Source organism: Heterocephalus glaber, unplaced genomic scaffold, assembly GCF_053883595.1.
Source record: "Heterocephalus glaber isolate CG9 unplaced genomic scaffold, H.glaber_assembly_v1.0 deba00001553, whole genome shotgun sequence".
Classification (NCBI taxonomy): Eukaryota; Metazoa; Chordata; class Mammalia; order Rodentia; family Bathyergidae; genus Heterocephalus; species Heterocephalus glaber.
The window spans coordinates 29,533,339-29,550,396 of NW_028258344.1; the positions used below are offsets into that span (position 1 = coordinate 29,533,339).

The window sequence follows — 17,058 nt, forward strand, 5'->3', positions numbered from 1 at the left end:
GAATTTCATCTCCAGTCCTTTTCATTTATGTTCAGACAAGGTCTTTCTAAGTTTCCCCAACTGGCCTTGAACTTGTCATCCTATGTATCAACACATCCAACCAACATGTCTTGAAAGATATCAATAGATAGTAGAATAACTAAATTGAGCAAATTAACATATATATTACTTCACATACTTATTTTTTGCCGTGAGGAAAATTAAAATCTATTCTCTCAGTAATTTTCAAAATATATTGTTATTTACTATAATCACCTTGTTATACAAGAGATCTCTTGAAGTTATTCTTTTTACCTACCTGAAATTTTGTATTCTTTGACCACCATCTCCCCATCCAAATCCTTCCCAGCCTCTGGTAACTACCATTCTACTCTCTACTTCCATAAGCTCAAAGTTTCTTAGATTTCTCATCTCAGTGAGATCATGTGGAACTCGCTTTCAGTACCTGTGCTATTTCACTTCTCATTATATCCTCTAGATTTATCTCTATTGTCACAAATGACAGACTTTCCTTCCTTTCAAGGCTGAATAGTATTCTATTATGAATGTATTCCACATTTCTTTATCCATTCATCCACTGGCGGACACTGAGTTTGCTTCCATATCCCTACTGTTGTGAATGGTGTTGCACTGCACATGAGACTAAAGGTACCTCCTGAACATGCTGCCTTCATTTCCTGTGGATAAATACTCAGTTATGGAGTTGCTGGATCATATGGCAGTTCCATTTTTAATTTCCGTATCTACCATGTAATATCCATCACTGACCTGTTTGGAGTTCCTCGAACACACAGTTCCTGTCCTAGCTCATGAAACATCTTCCTCTCACTTTTACATAGCACTTGAAAACCCATCTACAGCCTGGCCTTCTTCAGGAAACTTTCCTGGGCCTTTTGCTCCCATCCCGTGGATCCGGGTCTTATTTTCTCTGTTACTGTAAATCAAGGCTCTTATGGCTGAATTTAGCATATTGCTTGTTGCTTTGTATGGTGTGTGTGTGTGTGTGTGTGTGTGTGTGTGTGTGTGTGTGGTATTGAGGATTGAACTCAGGGCCTCTGCACTAAGCTACATTCTCAGCCCCTTTTAATTTTGCTCTTTTTTTTGAGGGGGGAGCAGGATCTCACTAAGTCAGTAAGCTGCCCAGGCTGGGCTCAAACTTGTTATCCTCCTATCCCAGCCTCCCAGTGCTGGTGTTACAGATATGCACCACCATATTCAAGTGAATTTAGTACATTTCTTGAATGACATGTTTGTGCTATCCTTCTCTCCTGCCAGATTGCATGTTTCCTTCAAGGCTAGGAATATATGGCTAGTTCACCATTAGTTTGCCGGCAGTTGACAGCACACAATAATTGCTCAGTAGATGTTTGAATGTAAGAGCCAGTAAGACCCAGGTTGCTATATTGGCCCCAATTTATGTACTAGATGGAGCCAAAGACATTTTAGGTATTCACAGATCACTGTAGATATTCATATAAAACCTATATGTTAGGGTCTTTGCAAGAAGTCACAGATAGAAGGTATAACTATGGCAGTGTAACTCCCTTTTTGGGTTAACATATTTAAAACTATATATCTTATAACATGTGTTATGCTAAAGCTATTATCCAAGTAATTTGAAACTCAGATGAGTGAGCTTGAATAACTCTGCCCAAGAGAATTAAGGCTTTACAGAGCAAGTGATATTCTGATTGTAATGGTTGACAATAAAGTATAGGTTTTAAGTGACTTTGAAATCAGATCAAACTGGCTTTTGATCTCAGGTTTATCCATGTGATCTTGAGAAAGTTTCTCATCTCTTGGGGCTTCAGTGTTCTTATTTGAAAAGGGAGATAAAAATCATTCCTATTTCATAGGGTTGCCATGAGTATTAAATGAGAAAAGGAGACAGTGTAAGCTTAGTATAAAACTTGATACCTAATAAGCACTCAGTCATTGGTAGCAATTATTTCAGTGCTATAATCAGACCTTGAAGGATACAAATCAAGAAGTTTGAAAAGGAATGGAGAGAGAAATTCAAGAGAGTAGGATGTAGTCAACATTAAAGATGTTAGAAGACACACTGTTTGTTGAAGAGAAAGCTGGAATTCATTTAAACTATCTGTCAACCAAATCATTGACCATATTTAAAGGACTCTTAGTCTGGTGGAAATAATATTGGATTTTAAAAGTAAAGAATCTTACCTTCTGGTCCAACTCCAACTATTCTATTACTCCACTATTTAGCCACAATTTCTTCATCTGTAATGAAAATTTGGCAGTAATGACCGCCTATCCTAGCCCCTACATCCACGAAAGCTATTAATTATAAGTTTTTCTTTTCTATCAAGTTGAGATGGAGCCTTAGTATCTTTCTTAACTGTTTCCCAAGCATCTGTGTCCAAATGACTAAAACTGGTTCAGCTAACACTATCTCTGAACTAGGTGTTTATTGTTTTTTAGCTCTGTGAAAAAAAATGCCAGGTTTCTTAGATACTGGAAATTTTTATGCTGTGCTGGAATAATATTTACATTAATTTTTTCATTGCTTTAGGATAAACCCTCAAGTCTAAGTAATATACAAAATGTATGTCGAAGTCTGGTAAGATAATAAGTATATATTTACCTTAAAGTTATCATAAATTCAATTAATGTTGAAAAAGCTATTTATGCATGCTCAAAATTTAACTTGGTGTTTCACTTAATTTCAGATCTGAAAATTCATCTCCAGACCACTGATTATGGCAACTTCTTGGCTAATGAGACAAATCCTCTTACTGTTTCCAAAATTGACACAGAGATGAGGAAAAAGCTGTGCAAAGAATTTGACTATTTCCGGAATCATTCCCTGGAGCCCCTCAGCACCTTCCTTACCTACATGACGTAAGTGATGGCAGGAAGCTCTATTAAGCCCCAGTGTGATTGTACAAAACACTTCTAACAATTACAGGTGGTATATTTAGCCAGAGTAAGACTTTAGACCTTTTCCACTGTTTATAAGTTTGAATACTTTCAAATTTTAGCAACTAAAAAGCTCACATCCACATTTTCACATTAGAAAAAAACATTTCATATACTTACAAAGATGATTATGTTAAGTGGCAGTGGCCTCCCTGTAAAGCAGTGTCTTTTCATTTTTCCTGTAAAAAATAAGTAGTGCTGCTGCTTAAAGTATCTGTACCAAGATAAATATTTTGTGAGACTTTTATATCATTTGTAGGGTGGAGTTAAGATATCACAAATTGTTCTGCCTCTCTTGATTTCTCCATATTTGAATTTCAGGATAATAGCAAGATGTGCCTTTATTAATCAATCCAGTTAATAGCTATATCCAATGCTCAAACGAGCCATTTGAAATAACTTTATGCCTCTATATTTGTCTTAGCTGACAAGCTGGGAATGAAGGCCACCTATGCAGAAGTTGTGTATTATGTGTAAAATTTAGATGTAATGTTCAAAGTTAGGACTACTAGGTCCAAATCCTACACTGGTTCCTGGTACCCAGGCACTTGATATATTTGTGTAAAGATGTTAACAGTGAAGCAAGTTCAAAAATCAGTCAAAAGGGAACAAAAGAACAACAATTCAGGACACAGCCTGTGCTTATTACTAGAAATAGAAAATTAGAAAAATGTGTATGAGTACAGAAAGTTGGTTTTGGAGTGTGTGCAGGGAGGCTCTGAGAGACAGGAGAAGATGTTTAGAGGCAGGTTCCAAGAGAGCACAGGAAAGGCTGGATGGCAGGTGGCAGAGACGAGCCTTCCAAGAGGCAGTTCCAAGCTCTACCCAGTTGACTGTTAATTCATCAAACTGTGCTGCCTCTAGGGCCAGGGAGGAGGAGAATCAGCTCATCCGACCAGGAGCACCTTCCCCTGTTCCTTATCCCTTCTTCCATCCTCCCATTTCTCCATTCTCCATTCTTCCCTTCTACAAGTATCATTGGTTATGCCTTTGAATCAACGAGCAGGAGAATGGAACTAAGAATATTCATATGTCAGAGCTACATGGGGTCTAACTGATGTGCGTTACTGTAGTTTGAGAGGAAAATAATATGCCAGTCAGCAGATGTTCTCACACTGGGACAGACATTTCTTGGAATGTAAATGAGACAACCAGAAAATACTTCATGGACCAGAACTTCATTCCCAAGTTTTTGACACACAGGAAAATCAATGTAAGCCTTTTGTTATTCATACTGAGCAAAACAAAGAGTAAAGGAAGGCTATTTTGTTTGGAATTTCATATCACATCATGGTTTTCAAAGATCAACTTTACTTCATGAATAATTAAGAGCAAAGAGGATTTGGGAGTGCGGTTCAGTAGCAGAGCACTTGCCTAGCCAGCACTAAAGAAAGTAGGAGGGGAAAGGAGAGGAAGGGAGGGAGGAAAGAAGAGAGAAGAGAAAACAGGAAAGAGAGAAGAAAAGATATCAAAGGACATGGTTATAACTACGCAGGATTTTAGGAGAGCATAAAATTACTCCATTCCATCTGTCCCCTTCTTCTCTACCCTGTTCTTCTCCCAGAAGTAACAACTTTGCAGTTTCTTACATGCTTCTCTTTAAAAACATACTAGCTTATATGTGTCTGCTACTACACACTCTACCCTCTCAGCCCACATTTGAAACGTACACATAAAGACATAATTTTCCTGCTGTGCTTTTCTTCCTCTCTTAACACGTAGGGCCTTAGTATATACTAAGTATACTCTCTGCCACTGAGCTAAAACCCAGTCATGTACACAGGTCTTGAATGCATTTTTAAACTTAATTTATATCACTCGAAGTGGTAAATCAAAAGACTATGTATATTTTATTTTGGTAAACAATGCTGTTATTCTCAACAAAAATAGCACCAATTTGCACCACCATCACAGTACATCAGAAGGCTTACATCTTTGTATCATTACCAACACTGGATATTCACTTTTCCTCAGTAGGTTAAAAATGGTATCTTTGGCTCCAATTTATACCTTTTGAGTTAGTAAAATTGATTATTTCATATTTATTATTTATGTATATTTTCTGTGTAACCAAATACTTCACCCCCCACCTGTTTTTGAGACAAGGTCTCGCCATGCAGTTGAGACCAGCCTTGAACTCACTATGTAGCTCAGGCTGGCCTCAAACTCTAGGTGATTCTCCTGACTCAGCCTCCCAAGTGCTGGGATTATAAGCATGCACCACCACGCCCAGGCTTCACCTATTTTTCACTTGAAAATTTCAGCTCTTTTAATTGATATGTAATACTTTAAAACTTAAGAAAGTTAGCCCTATCTGGGTGTGGTGGAGCACACCTGAAACCTCAGCACTCTGTGAGACTGAGGCAGGAGAATCACAAATTCAGAACCAGCCTGGGCAACCGAGCAAGACTGTATCTCAAAATAAAACATAAATAAATAAATGAAAGAGGGTGGGGATATACCTCAGTATGAAGGCTCTAGGCTTAATCCCCAGTACTGCAAATAATAATAATGTATTATAATGATTAAATAATAACAGAATAAATTATAATAGAACATAATATATTATAAAAATTATTTTATTGGTTTGATATAATTTAATTTTATAGCATTTATTATTTTAGTATTACTTTGCTGTGGAAATATTAAAGTATTGGCTGGGGATCGAACCCAGGTCTTCAAGCATGCTGGATAAGCTCTCTACCATGGAACCACAATTCCAGCCCCAATAAACATTTTTAGTTAGGCATAATTATCAGAGTTCTCACCATTAGCTTCTGTTATTTATAATTCCCAACTTAGAAAAGTCCCCCTCTATTTCAAATTCATAAATAAATCCACTTATCTTTTCTCCCATCCATTTGTTATTCTTGATGTCATTTCATTTTTTACATTTAAAACTTTGGTCTATCTTAGAATTTATTTTGGTGTAAAAAATGAGTCAAATTATTTTTTCTCAATAGCTCTCCAGAACTCCTACACCATTCCTGTGAATGAACAAATCAAAGAAATGGCCATAGTTCAAAGAGGGAGTGATGGATGCACCTGAGAATCATGGGTAGTGCCCATGGTCCCTGTTTCCAATGATCAGCACTCCTGTCAGTACTAGGAATAGGGTTATTCTCTCCGTTTTATTTATAGGCAACCACGGATGGAAAGTCTTCAATGCTAGATGAGGAAAGTGGAGTTTACCACATCAGAGTAGCCATGAAGTGTCCTAATTGTGTGGTAGTACAAGTGATAATCAAAATGCTAGACAACATTTTAGCATATTTACTATATGCCAGGGGCTCTGCTAAGTGCTTTACAGACATTGCACCATTTAACCCTTCTCAAGTCTTCCTGGCGGGGGGGGGTGGTCTTGGTAAGTCTCATGCAATTGTTATTATCACATTCCAAAGACAAGGAAGCTAAACTCAGTGCAGTGACTTTCTTGGGTAAAAGTCCAACAAACAGAGGAGTCATGATTCAAAGTAAATGCTAGCAGTAGACTTTAAGGAACTGTTTTGCTCAGAATTAATTGAGTTTAGAAAATCTGACCATGATGATAGCAGAGGCCACTATCCAGGTTTAACTTAGAGTTTCCATACTCTAAGATTGGGAGACAGATCTCGCGCACACACAACACACACACACACACACACACACACACACACACACAGGGAAATTTGCCCAATATATGCCAGGAAAGGCTCGAGTTTCAAGAATGACCGTGAGTCATTTGGTCAGTGGTTCTCCTCACATGACAAGCTCACTGATTTATTATTTCCTAACTGTAGAATCTTAGTTCTGAAAGGAGCCTTAGCATTAATTAGGCAAGTATCCAGATTTCAAAATGAGCTGTTATGTTGAAATATAGTCTATTTCTCAAAAACAAATTATTTAAAATTGCAAACATTTCTAGTCAATAACAATGTCTAAAAATGAGTACAGCTAGCCACATACATACACACAAGCAAGAACATTAATGAAAAACGTCCAGGTGTGGTGTTGCACACACATGTAATTCCAGAATTCTGGGAGGCTAAGGTAGGAAGATAAAAGTTCAAGCCCAGACTGGGCAATTTAATAGCTTAGCAAGACTCTGTCTCAAAATAAAAAGGACAATAGGGATCTTCTGAATCTCTATCTATGTTTCATCCCATCATGTCATCAGACTGCATAACTGGCCATCTCTAGCAGCATCCTGCTACTTTCTGCAGAGCCTAGAGATTTATTTCAACAGCAAAGGTTGGACAATTGGGGGAATGGTGTCCCACCATTCTGAAACCATTTTTCTTATTTCTCTTCCAAAATGCTTTTGGAAAGTCAGGTATCTTTCTAGCATGAACTTCCCTCAAATAGAATTACTATCTCTCTTGATAGGAAATGAAAAAGTCGACATTATAGAGATGATTAAATCAACCCTAAGAGAGGCAGTCTAAATTTAAGTTGCTATAATAAACATAATTTTAAGTATAGCACATTTTATGTGATATAATTACTGTACACGAGAAACTTATTTTGAAAATCTGGAACAGATATTTTTAAATTCTTAATAGCAGGAAGATCTGGAGGTTTTGCATACTATAATTATGCGCAGTTTATGAAACAAAGGAATGAATCTGGTAGCATTTTAATAAAGACTTTAATATAGGCCAAGGTTGTTTTTTCTTCTTTCCTACCCAACCCTTTACAGTAGCATTTCTACTTCTCATCTTTTGAAATTAGCCTATTTTTTTAAAGAATAATTTGTCAAGTATTCAAAGTACTCTACCTCAAGGGTTGTAAAATTTTTGAATAGAAGATGACCAAAGAAATGGTCTTGAGTACTTATAGTTGGTGCTCCGTATTTGTGGGTTCCACACCTGTCAATTAAACAAACTATGGATCACAAATATTAGGGAAAAATTTCATCCTTACTGAACATGTACAGACTTTTTCCTTGTCATTCTTCCTAAACAACATAGTAAAACAGCTATTTACATAGCATTTGCATTGTACTGGGTATTATAAGTAATCTGGAGACGATTTAAAGTATATAGAAGGATGTGTGTAAGTTATATACAAAAACTATGCCATTTAATATAAAGACTCAGACTCCTCAAATTTTGGCATTCGCAGAAAATCCTGGAACAAGCCCTCCCTTCCCCACACAGATATTAAGGTGGTGGGGGGGTTAATCCATAATCTTAGGTTAGGGAATTAAAAGTGCAGAGAACATGAGGTTAAGGGCCATGTACTGAAGAAATCTTTGAAGATTCCTTAGTAAAGGCTGATCAAAGTTTTTCACTATCTCACTGCATTACAAAGGATCCACAGACTCTGCCCTGTGCACTGTGGTGCATCAAATAACGGGACTTTCAGTGCTAAAACCAGGAAAGTCTACAGCCATCCAGATAATAGAGCGGGTCACCCTATTACCACCTGGTACTCAAAAATGAACACCAAAGCTCAGGGTCACGGGGGGAGCTTCCAGTGAAGTGAAACAAGGAGATGTGTCCACAAATGGTGAAAAACTAAGACAGGATCGAGCAGCAGCTATGATAGAGGCTTCAGCATTCAATGAGAGGAGGCTAGAGAATTGGAACAACTAGTTCTGACTTTAAAAGATTTTGCAAAAAAAGAAAAATACGAGCCAATATGTATCTCAGTGGTAGAGCAATTGCCCTGAGTTCAGTCTCTAGCACTAAACAAACAAACAAACAAATAAATGGCTTTGACTGAAGGATTAGCTGAGGGGTGAAAGGATTTGGGGTTTGGAGATAACAGCTCTTCTCAATGTGGCTAGGACATAGAAAAGAGCAGTAGGAGTGTGAGCTGGGATAAGAACGCAGAGTCTGGTCATCCACAGGGCTTTGACTCTAAGTCTCTAAGAAAAGTAAAAGTGAAGAAAGAAAGGCTGCTGGAAAAAGTGCTACCTTCACATGCTTTTCCTCTGCTGCAGTCTTCACTTAATGGTGCCCACCCTACAGGATGAGGAGAATTTTCCTACTGGGGGACCCTAAGGTAGACTGACTGAACACTTAAACAACGTCTGGCTCCACGGCCAAAAGGCAGTTTACTCTCTAAGAATTAATGAGTTTCTCATGTAGCCAGTGGGAGAGCACCCGGTCTTAAGATTATTGTCCACATGCTCCTCATTCAACAATTGACATTGGCTACTATTATGTGTATTCCTGGGGCTTATTTAAAAATAAAGTGCCCAAGTGTTTGTAGTTAGCAAGTAGAGCACCTAAGATTCAATGGCAGGTAAGGCATGGGACTTGAAGCAGAGAAGAAGCTATAGAAGAAGTTATTTTAAAAGCTTGGACTGGAAATCTCAACAGTAAAGATAGGAAAGAGGGGTGATGGTTAGATATATTTGGAAAGCAGACTTGACAAAATCTAGTATTTTAGTTTATGACAAGTGAGAGAAAGCAGAACAATCCTCGGGAATTCTAAGTAAAAGGAAGGGACAATTTTAAAGTATGACAAAAGATTTAATTTTTACTTCTAATAAAAAAGAATAGGAATCCCACTATGAATTAGAGACAATTACATAAATAAATTACCCTTCATCTCACCATCATTTGACATATATTTTCTTTACCCTTTTCCTACACATATTCAAAGAACTTAAATCAGTGTCAGTTTAATTTTGAATCTTAGTTTTCCATATATAATACCAGCACTTTTCCCATGTCAAAAATTTGTCTCACATATTTTTAAATGACTGTATAGTCTTTCATCTGGTCATGAACATTTTAGAAGTATTGAATTTTGTGTTTTCCTCACCACAAACTCTACATGGTATATAACTTATGAAGTTCTGATTTCAATAAATTCCAAATAATATTAAGAAGTTGATTAATTGGCACCATTACATATTTGGGATTCTGAGTCTCTAGTCAGAAAAGTTCTTCTGAAGTCACAGATTGCACTACCTGAAAGGTTTTATGTCTCAATTTCATGGGACATTCCGTGGAAAAAGTGATGGACAAAATTGTCTCTCTGCAGTTGCTGATAAGAATTTCAGCATTTAAAACTCTTAAACGCTCCATGTATCTGAAAACACTGGTGCTATTTTGCAGAAGCAAAACTTGGTCTATCTGTAACTAAATGATACTCACTTAATCATCACAGTATATATTAGGTAAACTTCTATGATTGAAGGCTCATGCTGGATTCTAAGAGGTTAGAAGTGAACTGAATCTAGACTGTTCTCTAACCAGTGGAAGAATTATTCCAGGTGCAGATTTCAAAACTATGCTCCCCCAGATCATGACTTACTAGATCATGGCATGTGGTCCATGCATCTGCATTTTAAAAGGCCTCCAGGTGAACATGAGACAGATGGGAAACTCTCGCACCAGTAAGGAGACTCCAACCTGGATCTACAGTTCACCAGCTGTGGGACTTTGAGAACAGTCCGGTAATCACTCAAAACCTCAGGTTTCTCATCTCTAATAGAGAAATATAGTTATATATAAGACAGAGTGTGAGGAAATTTAAAAATAGGACCAATTATTTTGTGAGGTCAACTGCAAATGAAAATACAGGGCTTTTTATTTAGAAATATTCAATAATTTTAAGAAAACAAAAGCAAATAACTAAACCAAGCATGGAGCCCTGAGCGATTAAACTGACTGATTGAACATATGTCTGTAGATACACAGTATCTGAATATATCCACATATAGGTAGTGTGTTCAAAACATGTTGCCAACTTTGTGTCTTAAAATGTAAGGCTCACCTGTGACAGTTAGAAAAGGTACGAAGGAGCTGATGCCCATGCTCAGGCCTGTGGCATGGGGCTGTGGCCACGCCTGTGGCTGGATCCAGGCAAATCCAGCAGAGACTACACAGGTTTAACTCGTACTGCTCTTGTGTCGCTGTCACTACACGATGTCAGAAAAATTAGTGGCTGAAGGGTAAGGGTTTTCTGGTAATGGATGCAAAGGGGCTTAGGATACTGCGGCTGCAGCCATCCTTTGAGTAGGTTGCACTTTAGGGCCAAGGTGGACCAGTTCTTTCCTTTGGTTTCATCATCTTCCTGCAGAAGGCATCAATCAACCACCAGGGGGCATGATTGATCCCAGTAACCGGTTTTCCAAAGTGTTACTCCTTTCTCACCGTTACTTAATTTGAAAGACATGTGAGGCCGTCCCATAGCTTTCATTTTCATGACTGAGACTGCAGTCTACCCTGGTACTCATCTGGATATTTATTGCCCTAGTTTTATTTTGTCTTGCAGGGTTTTTTTCTTATGTGAAAAGAAGCATGTGTGTTTAAAAATGTTTTTAATCAAAATTTATTCTCACTATCAACCAGTACATTTATATTCCCTCTACATATGTTGAATACATTTAATTTTCACAACCCTATTGAGTGGCAATAATATTGTTGGCTTTTCTTGAAATAAGGAAACAGGTTAAATACCCATGTCTTAAGCCCCAGTGCTAACCACTCATAAATTCATGTATGTCCTTCCAAATATTTTCTAGCAAAAAAGTTACATATATGGATATATGGATATATTTATAGGTAAGCACAAATATAAGTATACATAGGTGATTTTAGAACAATAGGATTTGTCCTTTTAATGTTATCTATTACAAATTTTCTACATAAGTACATATAAGTGTGTCTTATATAATGAATATAATGTTTCCCATTGTGTTGGTATATAATTATTTAATCTTTCCTCTTTCGTTTATCTAGGTTGCTTTATTTCTTTGTTATTTCAAATAATGCTTCCACCCAGGGACACTCTACCACTGAGCTACACCTCCAACCTTGTTTATTTTTTATTTTGAGACCAGATCTCTCTTTGTTGCCCAAGCTAGGCTCAAACTTATGATCCTTCAGCCTCAGGCTTCTGAGGAGCTGGGATTACAGGTGTGTGCCACAACACCTGGCTCAGGATTGCTTTAGGATGGATTTTCAGAAGTAAAATTGCTTTGCCGAAAGATATGTAAGTTTTAGATTCTGATAGATATTAGCAGATTACTCTCTAATCCATCAATAGTTTGAAAGTCTTGCTTCTTTCCTACCTTCTCATCTGAGGTTTTCTTTCTTTTTTACATTTGTCAAAAAAATGAAATTTTCAAAAACTATCACAACTGATATTTTAAATCTACTGAAGAGGATATGTGTGCACCACTTCTTGCAGGTGTGCACCACTGACAGGCATAGCATATTTAACTGACTCACTGGTGTCTATGAGAATATTCCATACATGGCAAGAAGAGGGGCAACATTGGAGCAATCTCTCTAATGTTATAAGAATTGTCCTGGATGGAAAAATTACCAAATATACAAGAAACAGGGAGCTATGTCTCCTAGAAAAAGAACTCAGTATAAGATATCAGGTAGCCAGGTATTTCCTTTACTTCTGTTTGCCCAATGAATTAACATATTTGTGTGAACATAGAGAAAAATTTATTCATCAAATGTAAAAATGATAATTGTTTCTTCGTTCTGTGCAAGATAGAATTAAGGCTGCTGTGCAGCCACAACCAAAGAACTCAATAAAGTCCCTGTGTCCACAAATACCATAGTTAATAAAGACAGGTAAAAATTAACTGCAAAAACTATATTTAAAGTGAACATTCAAAATGACTTACCCAAGAGCACACAGTTGACCAGTGGCAGAATTAGTAGTGGAATCCAAATTTTATGTCATAACAAACATGTGACAAATATTTGTGAATGAATGAACTATTCCTCATGGACACCTCTGTTACTAACAGTGTGTATTGAAATTTAAATATAAATACAGGTTAAATATAAATACAGAAAATTTAGAGAGAAGAAAAGGTATCACTTCTCACTGGATACACTTTAAAAAGCTTAAGGAAAGATATGGTATACCCTTAAAGGATGGGAAAGATTTCAACTTCTAGCAACTTCATACATCTAGAGAAGAGTAGGAACAAAGATGCCTGGAAAAGACACCTGGAAAAGGGTGGAAAAAGACAAATAAGTTTGAGAAAATTTTAATCCAGACAGATGTGTGTTAGGCTAAGATTATACAGAATCTTAAATATAAAAAAGTTTAAAGAGTCTAGAACTACCAAGCACCCAGGAAATACACAGTGATCAGCATTCTTTCTGAAATATGCTATTATAGACTATGCTGACTTCTGAATAATCTTTCAGTATTTTACTTTACCAGAAGGAAAAATGAATATGACAGCAAAATTAATTGCTTTTTAAAATTAATTTTCACTTCCTCTATTTGAAAAAAGAGAAGCTTTAGAGAAGTAAGAAATGCTACTAAAACGTTTACTAAAATGTTATTAAAAAGTAGCAGAATGGGGGGGATATTTTAAATCTCATTAGGTTATTTAGTGAATCAGGCAAAAGGGTAGGCCTTCCCCATGTAAGCACATGTGATTTCCCATAGGTTAAGCAAATCCAGAGTAAAACAAAATATTTACCATGTAATCAAGAAAAACTTTCATTTGAAAAGTAATATGTTGGGAAATATGTCCAACATGGTCTTTATTATCCATGTCACAATAAGTAACTGGTACATCCATGAAGGTTAAGTCAGTGCCTTTTACTGAGAGTTTTCATTGAAGAATTAAATAACATAAAAACTACACCAGGGACTTTGGATGTGGCCCAGCAGCAGAACACTTGCCTACCATGTGCAAGGCCTTGGTTTAACCCCCTCCCAAAAAAAGCATCAAATATTTCAGTTGCCCCCATCCTTTCCATGAATAATTTGCCCCCAGAAAATGCAATTTATGTTCCAATCTCTGTATTTTCCATGTGTACAAATGTGATCTCCCCAACATATCATTTAGTTCCCTGGTCACCTAGGACACAACTGTTGTCATTGAGAATACGATGCATTGCACTTTGCAGATAAAAGGATGAGCACCTGGCCCCTCAGATAGAAGGGAACCAACTCATAGCCTGAAATGAGGATGTAACTCCCCCCAATAAGCAAAATCTTAGTCACAAGGGCACTAGACAGTGAATCTGTTGTAATCATCAAGTTGTTTACTATTCGATCAAGAACAAAGGATTAAGTTCAGACTCTGTCCTGAAGTGCCTCCTTCTAACAAAGGAATTCAGATCTTTGATATCATTTAGGACAACCAGTTAGCAAGCATTGATTCAAAATTAATAATTACATTCCCAGTGACATAGACAACACTGAACTTTTGAAGTTCACATACCTTAAAGATAACATCATGTAAAACAATGACAACGCAAGACATCTGAGAGTTCCAAGATGCAGAATAGAATGGTGACAGGTTTTTCAAACAGGTATAAATCAGACATGGAGGGGTCATTTTCCAAGAAGTTCAATGATTTGTGGTCTTGTGGATTTTCAAGTCTTCTACATGACTATACTACACCGTTTCTTGCTCCTGCACCACACTGCCTTGACAATCTCTTATTGTCTAGATAAATTTAGGAATCTCAGGCTCAAAAAGAGTATAAAACTACAGAAAATTTTTTACATTGAAGATTATATGGGTGGGCGATCCTATCTGTGCAAAGACCAGTTTATAAGAAAATTCTTAGTGCCTATGGCCTGCCTTTTTTATGTAAGACACTCAACTAATGCTTTCAAATGTATTGCTGTGTCTGATCCAACCACTCAAAAGTGAATAAACATTTCTGTTTTAAAGTGAGGAAATGGAATGCTTGCTAAACTGGTTTTATGTGGCAGAACTGAGCTTAGAATAGGTCTATCTGTTCCAAACTGAGCTCCCTCTACTGTAACAACCTCTTGATTGTTTCCAAACTGCTTTCTTATGCCTGATTTGATTTAATCTGCAGGGTGACCCTGTGAAGTTTGCCCTTTCTCATTCCATGATGCCAAATTTGCTGAAAAGAATAATCTCTTCCCCTCTATTTCCTCACTTGTTCACTCACCCACTTCAGTCTTGTTTCCTACCTCATCCTGCCATCAAATCAGGCTGGTTGCTAAGTACAGTGGATACTTCTCCAGCTCCATCTTAACTCAGACTGGTAGAAATAAATGATTAAACAAACTAACAAGTAAGGGAAAAGGAACAGATCTTCCCTGCAGAAGAATTCGAAATAATTTGTGTATCTACTTCACCTTCAAGGAGGGGAACCTTTATTTCTTCTTTTATCTAAATTAAATTTATATATTGTGTAGTGGCCAAAATATCTCAGTTTCCTTAATTCAGTGATCATTGTCCCCTGACTATATACCATAATAATTAAAAAATGAGACCAAGCCAATATAAACATATTTAATGATATAAGAATTTACCATTCTTCTAATATATTGTCTTTATTTTAAAATATTAAAATGTACACAAAAATTAAACTTAAAAAAAATTGAAAGCCACCCTGGTGAAAAATTTTGAATACCTTCTAGGATAACAACATGCCAAATGTCTTATGTGTCCCCACAGGTATAAAGGATGGCTTTCTAAGGGTTTCAGAGAGAGGATTAGTTGCAAGGTGACCATGGTCCGTATCCTGAATGCCTGTATGCATATGTTCCAAAACTACCTAAGACTACTTGGGGTCAGGGCATCATGCTGCATTCCCTTCCTCCTCCCTGTTCCCTACTGTCCTTTCCCCACCTTTCTCCCTAAACCATTCTGTGATGTATAGCTCTGAGGTATGGAAAACTTTAGGACACTAGACAAGCCATGGACTACTGAAAGTCTTCCTGTGCCATAGCACCCTGGAGATTTTCACTGAACTGTGTTTTTCTTGGAAAGTCTACGTCTTTTTCTCTCATGCCAGATTACTTAGCCAATGACCGTCATTTCTCAGCTATTGCTAATGACATTAAAGTACTAAATTTTTTATTCACTGAAGAAAGTTCCTTTAATTCAGCAAATGGTGGCTGCATAGAATTTGGTCATTATCATACGGAAAATATAGTTATCTTCATTGTCATTTAAAAAGTTAGCAAGAAATAACCAGAGGGAAATATTAAAATGCTGTCTGCCGTGGGCTTTTATGTCTGAACCCAATAAGGGAATGTGAATTTTGGCTTTGGGAAAAGGATTATTTAACATTCATCCCTACCCTCAGTGCTACCCAGCTCTTTACACATTCTGGGGAAGTGGTGGACACTTAAGAGTGAGGCTTGAGAGAGAGGCAGGTAGACACTGGTGGCGGCAAGTTACCAGCCGGTTACAGCAGTGTGATCTGAGGTGAAGTATTCCATACCACCACACCTCCCTTCCCTTATGCTTGAAGTAATCATAATAATGGTTCTTATGGCATTGAATTGCCTGGAGTTGAGTGAAAATACACATATAATGCCTGTCACATAGTAAAAGCCTGTAAAGAATTAAGTATTTTAAAGCTATATTTTTACAACCTAACATTCTGTGATTATTAATTCGATCACAGTTTCAAGTGACTTCATGATTTTCACAGATGCCAATGTCAGAGTTACAGAATAAATTACCTAGAAAGAGCTAAAATTAAGGATATTTATAAGACTCTGGCTAGGAGAAAAATTAGCCTGACCAAATAGGCACTTATCCTGGATCTGCCACTAGCTATGGACACAATTATCTAAAACATAAGGAGTTTGAGCTAGGTGAATAACCAGGTGTTGTGAAGCTCAAACATTACCCGGGCAGCATCAACAATCATTTCATTCCTCACCATCATATGCATGGCCCTGGAGGTCTATAAAGATTACAATCTGGAGAAAGTAAACTTATTATGGGCATGTTATCTCCCTACCCCAACAGTCCCTGATAATCATATACTGGGGCACATGTGTGATAGGGAGAGAGCAGGGGAGGAAAGAGACACCCCGGCCCCCAGAGTGAGCCAAGCCCTGGGTTCTCTCTTTATTTCCTAAGTCACACTTTAAGAACTAGTGTTATTGTTCCATTTTAGAAAAGAGGTCATTCAAATAAAGAAATAAAACTGAACCCCATCTATAAAAAGCTCTTGTTATTTGCAATACGAGGCCTAGCCTATTAATAAAAAAAATAAGCATACTGAATACAGTGATACCTCAGTTGAAGAACTCAATTCTCTCCATGATCCTGTTCACAAAACAAACTGGATGAGAAACTAGTCATTGAATTTGATTCAGTTCTTGTCCAACTCCGCTTGTGACCAGAATCATGAAAAGAATTGAGTTCATGGACTGAAGCACCACTATACACACACCGTGGGCATA

At 37.2% G+C, this 17,058-nt stretch overlaps 1 protein-coding gene across 2 annotated transcripts in view; it reads left to right on the top strand.

Moving 5' to 3' along the window:
• Window positions 1-17,058, top strand: part of Atp6v0d2 (ATPase H+ transporting V0 subunit d2) — a 45,806-nt gene that overhangs the window by 10,748 nt on the left and 18,000 nt on the right. For both annotated transcript variants that reach the window (XM_087190552.1, XM_004841977.4), the window contains exon 2: window positions 2,691-2,862. In XM_087190552.1, the coding sequence (XP_087046678.1) occupies window positions 2,691-2,862 (172 nt within the window). The remainder of the gene's footprint in view (window positions 1-2,690; window positions 2,863-17,058) is intronic.